At 44.3% G+C, this 19,610-nt stretch overlaps 1 protein-coding gene across 1 annotated transcript; it reads left to right on the top strand.

The window, feature by feature from the left end:
* Nucleotides 1-206: 206 nt before the first annotated feature.
* On the top strand, nt 207-18,414 carry LOC103180566 (forkhead box protein N1). The gene is made up of 8 exons (XM_007896499.2): nt 207-345; nt 4,983-5,158; nt 8,738-8,869; nt 9,235-9,359; nt 11,758-11,854; nt 15,136-15,343; nt 16,011-16,454; nt 17,608-18,414. The coding sequence occupies exons 1-8, from the start codon at nt 282-284 to the stop codon at nt 17,868-17,870; spliced, it is 1,509 nt and encodes a 502-aa protein (XP_007894690.2). The 5' UTR covers nt 207-281; the 3' UTR covers nt 17,871-18,414.
* The last annotated feature ends 1,196 nt before the right edge of the window (nt 18,415-19,610 follow it).

Here is a 19,610-nt window from a genome sequence, read left to right as displayed (position 1 = left end):
CTGTTGCCTCCAATCAGTATTTCGAAGCGCTTTGAGACGTCTCGAAGACGTGAAAAGGCGCTATATCAAATGCAAGGATTATTATTATTATTACTTCAGCTTCTCTGCCCCAGTGCTTGTTGTTGTGCATCGACAGGGTTTACCTGACTGGGTGGGATTGTCGAGAGTCCTCACACTGTGTTGTCCTTGGGTCTCAGCAACGAGGGAGAACAAGACAGCCTGAGAACCGTTTAGCGTACGGCAAACAGCCATGGTGACCAACCATCAGTGAGCAGCAACAGATGGCATTCAGCGACCACAAGTACGACTTGAATCAAGAAGACATCATTGTCAATCCACAAACAGGTAATAATAATAATAATAATAACAATACTTGCATTTGTGACACAGCACCTTATCGCGTCTTCGAGACGTCTCAAAGCGCTTCACAGAATACACTGTCAAGTGAATTGACTGTATATTTTGCGGGCGAAACTCAGCAGCCAATTGCACACAGTCGTGGATTGAGTGACCAATTTTTATTCTGACTTAGCATCCCGTAGGGAAAACAACAACAACATCTTGCATTTATTTGGTGCCTTTCACCTTGAAGGTCACTAAGGCGCTGGACGAGGTTTTGCACCTGAGCTGGGAGTAGGATTCAGGAGGGGTGGGAGCCAAGGGGTGGTGATGGTGATGGTGGTGGGGGGAAGATGACCAAAGGCTCGGTCAAAGAGACAGGTGATGAGGAAAGTGTCCCCATCTTCCTCAGCTGCCACCAGCATTGTCAGGTGCCTCGAGACATCCTCCCAACCTGAGACTCACTGAGTGAATGTAAATTGTATTGTAGTGCAGTGAAACCAATTGACACTAATTTTAAGATTATATCGTTCTGTTTTGGAGGAGGAAAGAAATGTTGTCCTTCCAGCAACTATTGGGCAGGGAAACCAGCTGCAAAGATAAATCCTTTGAAATATAGAAGAGATTAATCATTATGATTTATCTACTGTTAACATGTCATTTCAAAGGTTGACACACAAAGTAGCTGAGCTATCTGACATGTTGATGGCCTGGGTGTTGTTTTCCTTCTATTAGTCAGAAGGGAAAGTGGCCAACGTTCCTTCCAGGGATTGACATGCAAATAAAAGCTTTGTCCGGGCTTGTCTGAGCTAAAGAGAAGCCAGAATTACACCGCTACGTCAAACTTACCTGAATGCAAATTATCAAAGGTATTTTAACGAAGACAGTTTCAGTCAAAGCATACACTAGATTCAAGAGTCAACAGCCAGCACTCAAGCAAATTGTTACCACTAACCATACTCACACTCAGTGCAGAGGCTGGATACCATGTCTACTTAGCCATCTTGTTGGGAAATAAAACTTTTGTCTGTTATACGTCTCAGAATCATTTGCACATCTGCTCGTTGAATGATAATGATAATAACTTGCATTTATAGAGTTCCTTTCACATAATATTATTATTATTTCGGTTAGCCGGGTGTCTGACACGTGCGGAAACCCATCACCGTTCTTGAGAGTCTCCAAACCAAATGAGATTGGCCAGAGCCCTCCGTCTTAATTAAAAAGCAATCCTGGGCCACAGACAGAACGCCAAGTGTGCCCTCCTTTAGCAAACAGAAAGCTACCATCAAACAAACATAATGAATTAGAGCACACTCTAGGGGCTATAATATAAATATTTACCACACCAAAAATAAATAGCAGTGTGAAAGCTGAAAGCCAGAATGCAGAACTAGAGCGGACTCTGATTGAGTTATTACATTTAGGTTCTGTTTAGCTTGTTACTGGGAGTGAAGGCATTGTCCTGCCATTAGTATTTCACAATGTTACCCTTACTTTAACTCAATGGTTATGACGATAATTAACGCTGGCGCTGGCGTTAATTTACTCCAGAGTTAATTATTGTGTCAGTGGTAGCACTCTCCGAGTCAGAAGGTTGGGGGTTACAGCCTCACATGGGGGTCTTGAACTCACATAGTCTAAACTGACACTCCAATGCAGTGCTGGGGGTGGGGGTTGTGTTGTCAGAGGCGCCGTCCTTCGGATGAGAGGTTAAAGCGAGATCCCACCTGCCTGTTCAGGTGGACGTTAAAGATCCCATGGGAATTATTTGAAAAGAAGGGAGTTTCTCCCTGTGTCCATCCTGGCCTTTCAATTATTAAACAATCCGCCTGATAAACCTGGTCACTCACTTCACGGCTGTTTGTTGGACAACTTGGCTGCTGCGTTCGCCTATAAAATACAGAGTCATTACACCCTTTAGAGTGTGCTCTGTGAAGCCTTTCGAGGCGTCCTGCGAAAGAAACCTATATCAAATGCAAGGATCATTATTTTACCAAACGCTGCAAATTGTACCTGTTTGTTCTCTGATGAGGATTGACTGATCAAGTGCTGTTGAATTCCCTGTTTTTACCAGAGATTGGAAAGCACCTCACCGAAGATCAGTCAACACTTTTAACTTAGCACCATTGGGCTACAAGCACTAAAGAGATTTGCGCTGTTAATTCAGACTGTAAAAGATAATCTTGATGGAATTTATCCCCATATTTAGTTTCATACGTTTTTCCAAAAATTAATGATAAATTGCTCGAGATGTCCCAGACCTTCTTTGACAAGGAGGAGGAAGGCAATAAGATGAGATGACTTCTCAAGGGTTGAACTCATTCCAGGTCCAAAAGTAACTCGATCTTGAACATGTCTTTGAACAATCCCAGCAGCTGTGGAATTACAGTAATCTACAGTTGAATCCTTTGATCAAGAATCAGTTCATTACAACCACAAGGTCGGACCTTTGTATTTTCAGAAAAATCAAGGCTTCTGTGATCTTTGAGTTGACGTAGGATTTCAACATTGTTCCCACTTGCATCCTCGCCAACATCAGAGGATTAATTACACAACTGTTTTTATATCATTTTAGTCTTTCCAATTTCTATATTGTTCTTTCGATACTGAGATTTCCCTCATAACTTAAACACCTGCTTTGACCTGGTTACACCTACATATTTTGCCATTCTGTAATATTGATTGCAGGCCAATATTATAATCAATTATACTAACCACCACCCAATAGAAATTTCCTGTTGGGCCTTTTAATAATAATAATAATAGTAATAATAATCCTCGCATTTGATACAGCGCCTTATCACGTCGTTGAGACGTCTCAAAGCGCTGCGCAGAATAGATTGTAAAGTCGACTGACTGTGTATTTTGTGGGCGAAACGCGGCAGCCAATTGCGCGCTGCAGGGTCCCACGGATAGTGTTGGATTTTTTTTTCCCCCCTTCTCTGTATCAGTCAGAATGGGTTCTTGTAGCTGAACGACTTGCCGCAGACCACCAACAATGCTGCTCGCTCTTCAGGTATCTGCTAGAGGGCATGTCACAACAGCTGGGCACTCACCACTCACTCCCCTTCCTATTCACCTGATGGGAAATCACCGAGCCTGAAGTCAACACCTCCCACAGCGGTGAGGTTAAAATGAGAGGGGGAGAGATTGAACAGCGATGTTCTGATGTTTGACACCGCTCTGCTGAAATAGAGAGAGCAATTTTCAGGAGGAAAGCATTCTTCAAGTGGACTCACCAGAGTGGGGGTATATTTTTGGCTTTGTTTTGATTCAGAAATCATCTTCCCGTTATCTTATTAATTCTGGGTGCTGTCTGCCTTCCGATTCAGGTGGGGACAAAGGCATTGGTTTTTCAAAGAAACGTGGATAAAATAATAAGTTTTTTGCATTTGTTACAGCGCCTTAGCACGTGGTCAAAAGATATCAAAGGCTACGTTGATTGACCAAATATTTTTGCCCCCCATGAGTTAACTCTACACCAATCCACATTGTGCCTCTTTATTCCACGTGGGTTTGGTATATAAATGCACGAGCCAACTGGGTTTTGTCAGCCCTTTTAATTCAACCCTCACCATCCACCCACCCCCACTCTGCACCAAGTACTGTAGTTGAGCTATATCTAGAGCACCAGCCACTTATGAACACTTAATGTACCTCAAAAGCTTTCCATCACTTTCATTACTTATCCATGAAATTAGATTGAACATTATTTTAGGATTTGACACATCTCGGAGGGGGGGGGGAGGTGGGGGGTTATCATTGATATCAACGGCATGATAAGGCTCTATCTCAAATGCAAGGACTGTCATTCTTATTCTAAGCATTGCTTTCATAATAGGATGCTTGGATCTAAATTAAGGTACTGAGCTTCTTTACCAACCATTACAACTCCAACCAGATGTACAGGTTGAAATCCTAGGACACTTGCTGGCAAGAATGGAGACGATTGCCAGACAGAAAAAGACTCCAGGCCACCAACACCCAACAAAAAAGCTACACCCACAATCTCTGCAGGACACATACGAGTTTACTTCAAGGCTTTGGTCTCGTTTGGAGATTCAGACCTTGCTGGTAAACTGTTGAAGTTTCGTGATTGCGATCTGCGATATCATTTGAATAAGTTGCCGAGCTCTACCCCTCATTAATCATGTCGAGCTTATTCATTATTCTGGCTCTAATCATGGCAGTGATTGAGAAGTTTCATGATACAGTGTTAAAAGTCCTGGTTGGGCGTCAAAACTGACATCAAGTAAATGGCAGATTCTGCGAAAATTAATTAAGGCCAAGAGCTTGAATTACGAGTTGGTTTCAAGTCAAAAACTCCGAAATGCAATATCTTGCAGCTGACAGGAAAACTCCATCACAGGAAGCCTCGACTGAACTTGCTGTTTGGTTAGATAGACCTGCAGTAAACGTTTTATCAGCATTGTCAGTTGACACAATATCAGATAACGGTGCATGAAATATAGCATTGTCCTTCCTTTGGTAAGTTGCCAAATAACTATTAGGCGATTACCAATGCTGATAAGACAGATGATACAATTGCCCGGTCTAGTTCCTGAAGTTATTGCACAATGAATTGCGCAATTTGTTTGTCCAGAGTAGAAGGTGACAGACATTTCTTTAACCAATTGCAGATTTTCTGGTGGATCAACCTCTCCAGATTCATCAAGTGCCAGTCAGTGCCAACGCCATGTTTCAAACCAACATGAATTACATGGCAGGACACATGGCTGGCAACTCGTTTCTGAACCAGCAACAAACTAACACTGAGCAAGTGGCCAGGGAATCACCATTACAACTCGTGCACGCGGTGAGTTCATTATCTTACTTACCTTCGTTTTCCACCCATCACACAGTCAAATAATAATAATAAACCTTGCATTCGGTACAGCGTCTTAGCACGTCTTCGAGACGTCTCAAAGAGCTTCACAGGATACGCTATAAAGCGAATTGACTGTATGTATTGTGGGCGAAACGCGGCAGCCAATTGCACACAGCAGCGTCCCCACACACAGCCGCGGGTTGAGTGACCAACTTATTATTATTTTATTTTAATTATTTATTTTTGAAGGGATTATTACCCCCGGAAAAGCGATCCACCAATCGACTAACGCTACACACCAGCTTCCTCATCCCTCCTCAAGCTGGGTGACTGAGCCGTACATTGACAGCCGTGAGGTTAATGCCCCAACAGAAAGTTTGCGTATGCCATTGATCAATTGAAGACAGGATTGTGAAGTGAACATCTTAACCATCAAGTTGTTTCCCAGGGCAAGGAATTGTCGTCCAAATAAAAGTGATTCAAGTTCAAGATTTCACCCACCCAAAAAAAAGTGTTTCGCCCACAAAATATACAGTCACTTTCCAGTGTATCCTGTGAAGCGCTTTGAGACGTCTTACCGATGTGATAAGGCGCTGTATCAAATGCGCGGATTATTAAGATCGTTATTATTATTCACACTCTTTCAAATTCATCACAAATGTTCACATCTGCAAATATATAGAGTCTTGCCTCAGTTTTACTGTACAAAAACGAACAATGGATTGATTTACCCGATTCTTCACGTCGTTGCTGTTAAGAACGGGGTGGGGGGCGGGGGGGAATGATTAATAATGTGCCATTTACCCCATGGGTTTTCAAAGTATTCGTAGATTTAATTCCACTCTCACTGACGGGACGCCAACTTGCAGACGTTTGCAGAGTAAACAATTCCGGCACCATCTATTCTCATGAGACACTGTGACCTTGAGTAATAGGTTCAGGAACAACAAAATAAAGAGCGTTGGCTGGAACCCGATGGTTCTCCATTTCCCATGAAGGCAAATAACTTCAGCCCTGTCCCTCGATTCCCTTCCCAAAGCTCCGCAGATCTTCGCAACCCTCTCTTTTTGGCACAAGTGATGTCATTTGTGTTTCATACAGTTCCCCAGAGAACCAAATCCTCAAAAAAAATACAGATCAGGGAAAATAACACTATTGATTTGTTACGGGTGAAAAAACCCTGACCTGTCAGTCACCAGCACGCAAGAGGAATGACATCATCTGGAAGTTTATAAAGGGATCAGTTGAGGAACACGCGATAACTTGTTAATCATGTGGCAGCTCCTGTAAGCTTAGATATACTGCTACATATAACAGCGAGTACTTCAGCCTCTCTCCCTTTGGAGCTCCACCCCACAGTCCCTTCGCCTCGCTCTCTCCCTTGCCTCCCTCAAGGCACGTCTCAAGACTCTCCTCTTTGACCACACCTCCGGTCTCCCTCCCTCTGGCCTCTGCTCCGGTCCAAATCCCTGACTTGTCCGGAACCTTGGGACGTCCTCCCAAAGCGAACGACGCTATATTATTATTATTATTGTCCTGCTTTCGTATGTTCCTTGATTCAGGACTACTGTGTTCCCGTTCAACTCTTGTCCAGCTCCATTGCATTAACAGTCAGCGAGATACTATTGATGAAATTCATCCCATTAACCTGCAGAGATTTTTATTTTTGAAAATTCCAATCCTACAGGAAACCATTCGTGGTTTAATATCCTTTTTTATAATTATCTTATAACAGCCCCTGAGCACAATTCTGTCAGAAACAATTGGAGTTGATGGATTCTAATAAATCTCTGCATTGGTTTTCAACCCCTCCTGGTAACCCGATCTCATGCTTGAGGGATATTTTTAATCAGAATATTAAAGCTTTTCTTCAAGAAGAACTGGCTTTGAAAGCACACAGGTCTGAAATTATTCCTTCCCAAAAAAAATCTGAAAAAGAAAACATCGTAACCAATGCGAAACGTTTGAGATCAGCCCAAATAATAATAATAATTATCACAAACAGCTATGGAGTGAGTGACCAATTTTACTTCTGGGATTGTTGGTCAGGACACGGGGATTGTTAACAGCCACCTGACCAGGCAGACAGGACCTCGGTTTAACATCCCCCCCACCGCCCCCCAGCACTGCATTGGACTGTCAGCTTAGTTATATAATTCCAAGTCCCGACATGGAGGTGGGGTGGGGGTTTTAACCCAGAATCTTCTGACTCAAAGGCGAGAGTTCTGCCCACTGAGCCAGGCTGACCCCAAACGGCAATAACTGAAACCCATCCTCTCTAATCCATTGATCTTCGGTCACTAATTCAGAAGCCACGAAAATATAATGGTTTTAGGCCAAATTTTGCTCTCACTGCACTCCAGCGCCTCGGGCCGTCCTCCCGACGTGAAGGGCGCTCTATAAATGTAATTTTGTTGCTGTTGTTGTTGTTGTTGTTCTGTTCCTCCCCTTCCCCGAATTCCATTAGATGTTATCGTCCATACTATAAACCACTCTTTGCCCCAAAACGAAAGCATTTCTGATGTTGACATGGAAACATAAATAAATAGATCCTGTTAAGTGCATTGCAGGTGTCCCATAAACAGAGAGCAATGTAACCACGGCAATGCCGTTCAATCCTCCCACATATCGCCAGACACTGAGAATAGCTTACAGCAACCGTCTAAGAACTGATCACATTTGTATCTTACGACAGGAACACAGATTATTAATAGATGGTGTGTGGGAAAGAGCAAGAACATTGCAATAACGTGGATTTTTTTTTTTCCTAATGAATATTGATGCCTCGATTCTAAAATAACAACCATCATTGTCGTCATCGGGTTACTCTCTCTCTCACTGTCTCCGCGGCTTCTCACCATCCTGTAGCGTACACACGACTTGATGTTGAGGTCCTCTCAAACCTCTCACGATAGGTTATCATTAGAAAGGAGGCAAACAACTTCACAGGTTCACGGAAATCCCAGACACCATGCTCTAAGACTAATTACGAGAGAGCAAAGAGCGTTTAGGAGACAACTGGTCAAACCATTTACTTCGATGTACGATGATAAACAACAAATTACGACTCAGCTCCAGAACGCAGAAATCTTTCGGAAATGTTAAATAATTCACACCAACCGTAAATCACACTGAATATCATGGCACAAAATAGCCAGAAGGAGAAAGGAGTGAAACATAGTAAAAGGCAAGTTTAACCAGAAAGGTCACAGGTTTTAATCCCCAGTTCAAAACCGGAACGATTAAGCGTCACCCAAACATGTCACACTGAAGCGTAAACCTCCGTTATTTCTGTGTTTTATTTGAACATTATTTGAATGTTATTTTTCCTGGGTCTAAAGGTAAACGTCGAAACGAATTTCTGTGGGGATAGTTTATTTTCGATGGATAATCAGTTGTCAGTCAGTCTGACTCGGTTGGAAGCAAAGTTGGGGGGCGTGAGATGTTAAACTGACTTCCCGTCTGCCAGACACACGGAAATGTCCATGTGTAGGTGGCGTACATGTTCGACCCTCTCCACTGTCTCACTCATTCATCGTGCTTCATCACTATGTTCTTTCTCAACAGATACAAGATTCAAAGTACCAGACAGACACTCTGTCGGGAGTGGGGCTCGAACAGCCTGAGCAGCAGAAGCTGCTGTGCTATCACTCCCAGCCACAACCCCTCTACTGTCCGATTCAGCCCATCCAGCAACAGGTAATTGAGATCACACCACCAACAACAACTACTTGCATTTATATAGCGCCCTTCACACCGGGCAACATCTCAGAGCCGTAGATAGTGGAATGCGAAGGTAAAGGGTTATTTCAGGAGAGACTGCAGGAAGTTTTTCTTTACCCAGAGGGTGTTTAACGACTGGAATAGGTTGGCTGGAAAGTCAGTTGAGGCCAGGACACTGGGACTCATTTAAAAAAACACTAATACAATCTCAAAGCTCAAAGGCTCAGGGGCGAGAGCCGGGCAGATACACATAATTATTACCAGCAATGCCCCCCCCAAACCATCAACCTCAATCCGAACCGACCTTGTGAAGGATTAACCCTGTTTGATGTGTGTTGCAGTATTGTGATGTTGCCGGTTACCCCGGGGCCTGTGCTGTGGTTCAGTTTCCATATCAAAGGATTGCACCTCACTTCACCCAGGAAGCACAGCACCACCTGTACCCCAAACCCATTTACTCTTACAGGTAAAGAGATTCTCTCTCTCTCTCTTTCTTGCGTGCAAAATAATTCTATCCACTGGCCGTTTGTAGAGTCCTGTAGTGTAGTGGTTAGCGCACTCGCCTCGCAAGCGAGAGGACCTGGGTTCGATATCCGGGCAGGGCGAACCCTTTACTTTATTTGGGGGATTATTGGTCAGGACACCAGGAGGAACTTCCATCTTGTTTCAAGTGGCGTCAAGGCATTTTTAACATCCACCTGAACCAGCAGATGGAGTCGGTTTAGTTTAGTGTCTCATCCAAAGAACACACTTTAGTCAATCCAAGACAGACTCTGTAAAGTATCATCCTTGAACCCACAACCTCTAACCCAGAAGGTGAGAGCACTGCCAACTGAGCCAGGCTGACACCTAAATTACTGATATCAAATGAAAAGGGTATTATAATGGTATAAAGTTCAGACATGTCAATATAATTGACTGAATATGATTTTGCCTGGATGTTCGGTCTTCAGCACTATCTGATAGTTTACCTTTGAGGTTTTTTAAGCAAAGGTTTTTTTTAATCCACGCCAGCGGTTAATTACATTTTTGCTTTCGAGCGCTTGAGATTTATTTCAGACACATGTCACAAAAGATGAGCTTCGTTTGAAGAATTTTAACATCATCAAAGATTGTCGAGCCTGAAATCGTACGAAGCTCTCCTAAAAGTATTGAGAACCATCACGTAAGAGTGACATTGGTTTATAAAAGGAACAAGGAATGCCTCTGTGATTGCTACCTTCACACAGGCTATTTTCCAAAATGAGCAAATCATATATACACTGTGCAGAGTTACAGTTAAACCAGTCACTTTACCGTAGCAGTTTAAAGTGCGGTTTCCTTTTTGAGATTTTGGGAAGCTAGTATTTCTCTTTTAATTGTAAACACGAGTACGTGGATGCTTGTTACCCAAGCTATGGCACATGTATCCACGCTACACACCGCATTTCCTGAGCTGCATATCCCCAGAGCAAACAGTTACCCCACGTGCCATGAAGGATTTAATGTTGTCTCGTATCACATTACTGCATTCTCTTCAAACAGCAAATAACAAATAAATGATAGGTGTCAGCCCGGCTCAGTTGGTAACGCTCTCGCCCCGACGAGTCAGAAGGCTCTGGGTTCAAGCCCCACATCAGGACTTTGATCTCGCAATCTGGGGGGGGGGAGGGTTGTACAGTTGGAGGTGCCGTCATTCGGGTGAGATGATGAACTGAGGTTCTCGCCGTGGCACTATTAGAAAAGAGATGGGAGTTTGTCCAAAATCTTCTGGCCAACAATCCCCCAAATAAAATTGGTCATTCAATTCATAGCTGTTTTTGAGACACTGCTGTGGTTGTGAGCAAGTGGGCTGCCACATTCGCCCACACATACACGGTCACGACACACAGAATATCCACAGTATATCCTGTGAAGCTTTTTGAGAATCCTCCCAATGTTAAAGGCGCTGTATCAAAGGCACGGATTATGGATTATCGCCACTGCACAGAGCAGAAAGTTACAGATGAACGGAACTGGTATCTTTTTTTCTGTATTACGTACAAGTTTCATAGATGTCAGTGCAGCATAATATTTTGTGACAGTCTAGACTATATGAGCTCAAAGTCCTGACGTGGGGCTTCAACCCACGAGCTTCTGACTCAGAGCCGAGAGTGCTACCCACTGAGCCAGGCTGAACCTGGTACCCAAATTACTCTTGAAAACTATTTCCCCAAAAATATCAGATCATAATCGGTGATGCAGGTCCCAGGCAATTAGTATAGGGGATGCACTACATAAATACAGGGATGAATATGTAGCACAGCACATGTGTTGGAGATATGAACGATTTCACTTCAATTATACAATACACTTTGGCGGTTGAAACCAAGTTGATAGAACCAGTTCCTTAGGAAGCAGGAAGCCACTAAAGGAAACCAATTTCAATACTAAGCGTTGGATCAAAGAATCAAGAATTTCTGACTCCAACAGCAAACGTAAATCTGAGTCTGTTCAGTAACACAATATCAATTTACTTTGTCAGTCAAACCAGACCTAAGTGGCCTGAGGGTATTTGTTAAGTAACATAGTATAATATACACGTATAATATACAGTATATTGTTGAGTAATACAGTAAAATTCAGTTAATTGAATATCAGATAATTGAATAGTTCAGTTTATTGAATAGAATTTAGAAATCCCAAACCATTTGTATGTCTAATCTAATCATACTGATCAGTTAAATGCAAGTCTGGTTATTTGAGTAGTCCGGTCTATCAAATATTTTTTACTGTCAAATTGAGTCTGCGAATATCAGAATATCTCTGTATATATCAGACGGAGAGGGTGGGGAGTGTATTAAACATGTAATAAATGCAAACCCAAATCTTCTCTCTTTTTGAAGCATTCTGATATTTATGGCTCTGAAGAACAGTAAAACAGGGAGTTTGCCCGTCAGTGAGATCTACAACTTCATGACTGAACATTTCCCCTATTTTAAGGTAAGTTGATCAGTTGCCACAAATTACCATCATAGGTATTTCTTAACAACAACAATAATCGTTGCATTTGATACAGCGCCTTATCACGTCTTCGAGACGTTTCAAAGCGCTTCACAGCATCAACTGTAAAGTGAACTGACTGTGTATTTTGCAGCTGAATGCGGCAGCCAATTGCGCACAGCGGCGTCTCCCACGAACACAGAACAAAACACAATTAAAACAGCTTTTTCTTTTGTTTTAATTCATAACATAAACCAGGTGCTCTCAGGAAGCTTTTAGGCTGTTTGTCTCGGTCAGGAATTTGTGATCACAACAATACCTTTGTTCTGATTGAAAGGTTTTATGTCGCTCAAAATCCCGAACACAAAGTTACCTTTCTCAGATCTCCCTGAAACTCTTTCACTTCTATCTTCCAATCTCTAGAAAGTTGCACCATTTGTGAGTTTATTCAAAGAATCTCCTTTCCTGCGTTATCTGTTCCCATCTTCCGTGTAACGTCAGAGGAGGCTAAAGGCTGATATAATCAAAGTGTGAAGAATTCTGAAAGGGTTTGACACGTTAAACTCTGTCCTCTGGTGGGTCTATCAGTTGCGGAAGGAAATAATAATAATAAATAATAATAATAATAATAAATAACCTTAAAAGAGGACTGAGACAAGGGGAAAGATCCCCTCACAGTGAACACTGGGAATGTGGAACAAGCTGCCCAGAGAGAGACAGAGAGGAGAATCCGGTCAATATACAGTCAATTCACTTTACAGTATATCCTCTGAAGAGCATTGAGACATCTCGAAGATGTGATAAGGCACTATATCAAATGCAAGGATTATTAATATTATTATTATCGGTGGTTATCTTACCTGGGCCATCGGATGCTCTATGGAGCAGGCTTGATGGGCTGAATGGCCTCCTCCTGTCCCTAATTTCCTATGTCCTTGTTGCCTTCAAATTAGTCAATGTTCATGATTGATTTATCACTGCCATATTCACGCGGGATTCATTCTCATGAATATTAAAAATTAATTTATATTAAAATAAAACGATTACCAAGTCTAAAATTGGACTGTCCGAACTCTGGCAAGGCCGCTGAGAAATTCAAAATGAGGAAAAAAACACCTTTGATCTCAGCAGCGTGCAGAAAACAAATGGGCTGATTAAGTAGCCATGATCTTATAGAATGGCGGAACAGGCTCGAGGGGCTGAATGGCCTCCTCGTGTTCCTATGTATAGTGTTCAGGGAACTCTAGAAATTTACAGCAGAGAATAAACCTGTTGCTAAACGTACTGTTCAGCGCTTTGAGGTGTCCTCCCGACGTGAAAGGCGCTCTATAATTGTAATTTTGTGTTGTTGTTGTTGTGGATGATCCACATACCCCACAGCTTATAAATTGCGTTTAAGAGGTTCACTCGTTTTCAAACACGACCCGAATATTTTCCTGGAGGGTGGGAGGTGGGGGGGCTTTTATTTTCCATAAATATCTTCATTTGCACATGAAAGTTCCGATCGGATAAACAGCGAAAAATTAGAAATGCTAATTCGTGAGGAGTTTAGAAACCTGAGCCAGTGCAGGTGCAGCAAGTTTTAATATGATAAATCATTAAATGATATTTCACTGTCAGATCACGAGATAAAAAAAGGGAAAAATTCCTGCACATTATATTTGGAACCCATCGACACAAAGAAGCTTTCAGCGAACAGTTTTAGGTTTCCAACCAGTCATTCTGTGTCCCCTGAATCGCCACGGGGTAATAACTCATTAAACTTCACGTGCAGTAAGCTCCTCCAGAGGAAACTCCGAGTCTCTAAGGCACGATGATGAACGGTAAGCACCCAGATTTGCCCCTCAGAACCACTTTCTGAATGATCTCCTCGGTGCTGTCATTGGCAGAGCAGGCCTCTTTTTGGGAGGTCAGCCGGGTGTCTTACACATGAGGAAACCCGTCACCGATGCTTACGATCATCCAAACCAAGCTGAGAATTCCATGCATCTATCCCACCTACACATGGAAATCCCAGAGATAGATGGTTGCAATGGAATGCGCTCTCTCTCTCTCTCTCTCTCCCTGGAGGGACACATCCTGTTTACCTAATTCCAGAAAGTATTAGGCGCAGGTTGGCGAGAGCCAAAGCTTGGGGACCCCAGAGTGTGCGTTGGGGGTAACTGCTGGAGTCTAACCGGCTAAAACCACAGAGCTTGCCATTGATATCGCTGTCCGGCAAGCCCTCCCGCTACTTGAGCAGCTAGGACCACCCAGTCCGTGTTGCTTTGCGTGTTTGCCATGTCAGGTGCCTGCCTTAGAGAGATGGAGGGTTTAAGATAAAGCGAAGTTTCACAGCTCTCTCTCTCACCAGCCTCCAGTGGCCAACGACAGGAAGCAGATCAGTCGCCTGCCTGTTTATTCTCTGAGTCTGTGAGGATAAGGGGGTTGAATGCAACCCAAAGGAAGGTGGGGGGAGTTAATAATAATATAGTAACAACCCTTGCATTTGATATAGCGCCTGATCACGTCGCTGAGGGAGTCTCAAAGCGCTTCACAGGATATACTGCAAAGTGTGGACTTTGTGAGCGAAACAACGGTAGCAATTTTACATTACGGCTTTGGTCCAACTCCCCCCCCCACCCCGCAATGCAACAGGCGTTCACATCCAGCAAAAGGGTAGAATCAATAGATTATCAAACGGTGGAAATATTTGAGATTTACCAAGAAAATCTCAGAGGTCCTCTCTTTGGGCTGTGCGATCAGTGACGCCCCTGGCCAGCAGTTGGCGCTGCCGCTACATTACACACCCCACAGCCTCTCTCATCGCTGAGCAAATTAAATTGGCTGTCGCATTTCACCCACAAAGTACACAGTCACTACACCTTACGGTACGGGTACATCCTGTGAAGCCCTTTGGGACGCCTCGAAGTCACGATCCTCTTGCGCCCCAGAGAAATCCGAAGAGCACCGTATTGTGCGACAAGAAAAACACCTCTCCCCCCCCCCCCACCTCCTCCCCACTCCGCACTCCATCTCCCCCTGGCTCAGAGTCAGACTGCCCCACGATCAAGCGCTCTAGGGCGCTACCCCATGTGACGGGCGTTATATAAATGCAAGTTGTTACTGTTGTTATTTTATTAGTAGCCGTAAACCGCTCACTCTTCATTGAACGCCTGGACGGTCAAAAGATGGGTTTGGCTCTTGAAACAGGTAAACTATTAATGTCGGACCCGTAACCTACATCGCAGTGCACATCACTGAACCTCCTGGTTACGTTACGTCTAAAAATGTTGCTGCAGAGCGCGCCGGACGGCTGGAAGAATTCCGTGCGACACAACCTGTCTCTGAATAAATGCTTCGAGAAGGTGGAGAACAAGTGCGGGGGTTCATCCAGGAAGGGCTGCCTGTGGGCCCTGAACCCAGCCAAGGTCCAAAAGATGCAGGAGGAGCTGCAGAAGTGGAAGAGGAAAGATCCATCGGCGGTGCGGAAGAGCATGGCCAAACCAGGCAAGTCAACAGAGAGAGCAATTGCATTGTACCTCACTGTGATCTGCCAGTTCCTCGGAATTTTCATGAGGATTATGTCCCTCTCTCTCTCTCTCTCTTTCTCTGTCTCACACACACGCACACGCACACAGACACGCAGACACATGGTTCTCTGGGAAGCTTGTCACTTTCGCTCACACTGAGAATATTATTAACTCAACATGTTTCCCTGTACCACCTCTGTTCCAAGGCTAAGGTAACGTAACGAGTGCTTATCGGTGGGTGAGACGGCAGGACTCATAGCTGCCCTCGCCAATAGTCAGGGTGAGAACTAACGAACCAGTTACTCACTTGAGGAGTGCCACGACTGAAAGCCACGAAACCCTCTGCAACTTTTCCGGCAGGAAGCACTGTTTTTTTTCCCTGTCTTCGATAAAAAGATGTAACGTGTGAATGAAACAAGCAACAATAATCCATCCATTTGGCAGAGCACCTTACCACGTCTTCGAGACATCTCAAAGCGAATCGACCATATATTTTGGGGGCAAAATTGCACACAGCAGTGTCCCAAATAGTCGTGGATTGAGCGGCCAAATTATTATTATTTATTTATTTATTTTGAAGCGATAGCTTCAGGCTCTGCATTCATCCCAACAAAGTTCAAAACAAACTCCCTTTGTTTTTGCAGATGAACTGGACAGATTGATCGGAGAAAAAAATGACAAAATGAGATCTTCCAAGATGACTTCACCTCCTCTCAATCCTCGAAACCCCAAATCTCCCCATCACCCGGTGGGTCACCCCCACACACTCGGTCACCCCCTGCCCCCAAACCACCCTCAGCCTCACTCGTACGGTCAGGTCAGGAGGCAGGTTAATATCCACCGGGATTGCCAACAAGAACTGTGTCACCCTCACCCCTACATTCAGGCCGGAGTCCAGGCTAACAGTGCTGAGAACTCGGCTGTTAACCCATCCCAGACACCATCCATTCACAGCAGCTCCGCCATCAACTCTCAGCTGCTAATGGAACAAGCTATGATCATTGAGACGCAGGACATTCTCATGGAAGCAGATATCAGCACAGACATCGATGCCCTTAACCCCAGTCTGGTGGACTTTGAGCTTCAAGGTAAGCCTTCTCACTCACTTTCAGATCATATTTTCGCCCACAAAATAACCAGTCACTCCACTTTACATTGTATCCTGCGAAGCGCTTTGAGACGTCTCGAAGACGTGATAAGGGGCTGTATCAAATGTAAGGATTATTATGATTATTAACCCCCTTTTACAATTTTAAATTAAAAAAAACAATAATAATCTGGTCACTAAATCCACGACTGTTTGTGGGGACGCTGCTGCGTGCAATTGGTCGCCACGTTTCGCCCACAAAAATACACAGTTAATTCACTTTGCAGTGTATCCTGTGAAGCGCTTTGAGACGTTTCGAAGACATGGTAAGGCGCGATATCAAATCCCATGATTATTGTGAGTAGTAGTACAGAGTGTGGCCTGATTTTCAGCCTAGATTCACAGCCCCAGCATCGTGTCACGCTCTCAGCCTGCAGCGCGGAGCTAATGAATCACACTTTCCTATTCAAAGTACAATAGGGTTTTCTTTCTCAAAACCTGTTACCGGTGGTGACATTCAGAGAGATGTCAGAGAGCTGTTCAGCAAAGAGGATGATCATGTCCCCCCTCCACACCCACACACACACACACACCAGGCAGCAGTCAGACACACACACACAAGCTCAGGCTGAATCTTCTCCCTTCTAATCTTCGAGTCAATGCGCCCAGCCTTGTGGCTCAGCCGCTCTCTCTTGCTTGATGTTAATTTGCTCAGCACACATCAAGACGGAATTTTGTGAGGTCCACCTGCAAAATACAATCGCCACGCTTTGCGGTTTGTAAAATAAAAAGTAAAAAAAAAAAGAAAATCCGGTCGCTCAATCCACGACTGTTTGTGGGGACGCTGCTGTGCGCGATTGGCTGCCGCATTGCGCCCAGAAAAAAATACAGAGTCACTACACTTTACAGTATATTCTGCGAAGCGCTTTGAGATGTCTCAAAGACGCGATAAGGCGCGGCATCAAGTACCAGGATTATTAATTTAATTAATGGTTACAGGCAAATTAATACATGAACTAATTTTCGAAACTTATTAATAACTTTAAAATGCCCCCAAAACACTAACCTTGGGTGTATAGAAGGTTGTCAAGTCAGGCAGGAATCCTGTTCTGGGTGTAGGTGTGTCCGTCATTGATTACCGTTTTGATTCCCAGGTAACCTGTGGGAAGAGCTAAAGGACGACAGTCTAACCCCAGATCACTTGGTCTCAACTGCTTCGTCCCCTCAATCGCCTTCGTTCTTCCCTTTCTACTGGAACGCGTTGGAGAGCAGTGATAGCACCAGCTCCCCGAGCTGTCCGGAGCCCAGCCTCGCTGACCTGCAGCTGACCAGTGTGTACTCCACATACACTGACCTAGACAGCAAGCCCAGCTCTTATCTGAACAGCACAGGCTGCACGCCTATAGCACTGATGTGACCAAGGACCATTCACAGCTCTGCATCGACCACAGCGCCCAGAGGTTGATAGCCTTAAAAGCAAAAGCAGTTTCACACCCCCCAGCACCGGACTGGAGCATAAGCCTAGACACCGAGTTCTAAAGTCACAACGTGGGGGTTTGAACCCACAACCTTCCGACTCAGAGGTGAGAGCGTTTCCGCTAATGTTACTGTCTCTGAGTGAGCCAGGCTGCCACCTCAGGTTGTAAGTTATTAAATATTTCTGATCAAGTGACCTGCCCCTGTGGTGGTTGGAAGCGAGGATAAACCTCGCTATCTGATGACAGCAGAGCTGGAAGGATGAAGGATGTGAAAGCCGACAGCAAATAGACAAATTATGGAGCAGGAAGTGCCGCTCAGAAATAACATCGTGGAGCCAACGCCAACATTGCAAACAGACAGTTTCAACATTGACTGGACGGCTGCTGGCGTTTATCCCAATCAATACGTGGGTGTTTGTGTGTTTGAGGGGGTAAGGAAGGGAAATGTTCATTAGGATAATTAAAAGGCATTTCCTCCCCTCACTCCCTCCTCCTTGTTTACCCAACACGCAAAGTAACAATAATAATCCTTGCGTCTTGATATTTGATATATAAAGCGCTTCGCAGAATATGCTGTTGTTTCGGATTTCCAGCATCTGCAGTATTTTGTGTTTTGTTCATACTGCAGTGAATTCACTGTGTACTTTGTGGCCGAAATGCTGGGTGTCCTGCATAATGTGTGGTGAGTCGATGTAACCCACAGTTGCACTGTTCAGACAGAAGCATTGCTGTGCCACTATAAGCCATAGAACATGGAAATGGACAACACCACAGGTAGGCCATTTGGTCCATCTATTCATGTCGGTGTTTGTGCCTTCAAGAAGCCATCCACCCTAGTCCCCAGTCCCTGCTCTCTCCCCGTGTGTAACCGCTTCAATACCACAACTCTGCGATGTTTTTTTTTACCCCAATACAAATTGGCTGACCAGAAACTTCTTACATAGCAGCAGGAGTAGGTGATTCAACCCCTTGAGCCTGTTCCGCCATCCTGTAAGATCATGACTGATCTGTACTATCCCTTGATCCAATACAAAATACAATACAAAGTTAGGTTTCTATATCTCTTCTCACGTCAGGAGGAGATGCCAAGTCCCTTTTGCTACCCTGACCTAACAAATATCTACCCACCTCAGTCTTGAAAATGTGAATGGATCCGGCCGTAATCCACAGCCCTTTGGGGGAGAGAGTTTCTGATTCCCATTAGCCTTTGCGTGAAAACGTGCTCTGCGTTTCAAACACCACGGCAGACTCCACGCGTCTTGCATGCGATGTAATATTCCACAAGATTTTGCTAGGTGACCAGTGTAGCAGAGTGGAGCTGTGTAAATGTTAGTCTCCAGCTATCACTTAGTATTAATCACCTGGATATCGGACATATTACTGCTGATTGATCTCAAAACGCAAAGGCATTGGGTCGACACTTACTTACTTTCCATTGAAACAGGGACCTTCTTCCAGCCAGTGCCAGACATAAAGCGTATCCCGACACAGTGCTGTAGAAAGGACGGGCGTTGAGTTCAGGCTGACCAGCTCCTTGCTAAAGGTCTAGCGCAGGCCATTTCCGACACCATATGGTGCATTGATGCATTGAGTATCCTAACATCAGTTCACGCTGACCTCAGCCACTCAGCGTGTGGGGTAGGAATTAAGGGCATCCGGCAGCTGGTTTCACAACAGCT

Source organism: Callorhinchus milii, unplaced genomic scaffold (genome assembly GCF_018977255.1).
Source record: "Callorhinchus milii isolate IMCB2004 unplaced genomic scaffold, IMCB_Cmil_1.0 Scaffold10, whole genome shotgun sequence".
NCBI lineage: Eukaryota > Metazoa > Chordata > Chondrichthyes > Chimaeriformes > Callorhinchidae > Callorhinchus > Callorhinchus milii.
Note: the sequence above shows the minus strand (reverse complement) of the source record. Positions and strands in the feature narration are given on the sequence as shown.

Excerpts from the sequence above, each read along its gene's own strand:
- LOC103180566 (XM_007896499.2), top strand. The coding sequence starts at position 282 with ATGGCATTCAGCGACCACAAGTACGACTTGAATCAAGAAGACATCATT. Across the intron at positions 8,870-9,234 it reads TTCAGCCCATCCAGCAACAG|TATTGTGATGTTGCCGGTTA; the intron begins GTAATTGAGATC and ends TGTGTGTTGCAG. Across the intron at positions 16,455-17,607 it reads GGTGGACTTTGAGCTTCAAG|GTAACCTGTGGGAAGAGCTA; the intron begins GTAAGCCTTCTC and ends TTTGATTCCCAG.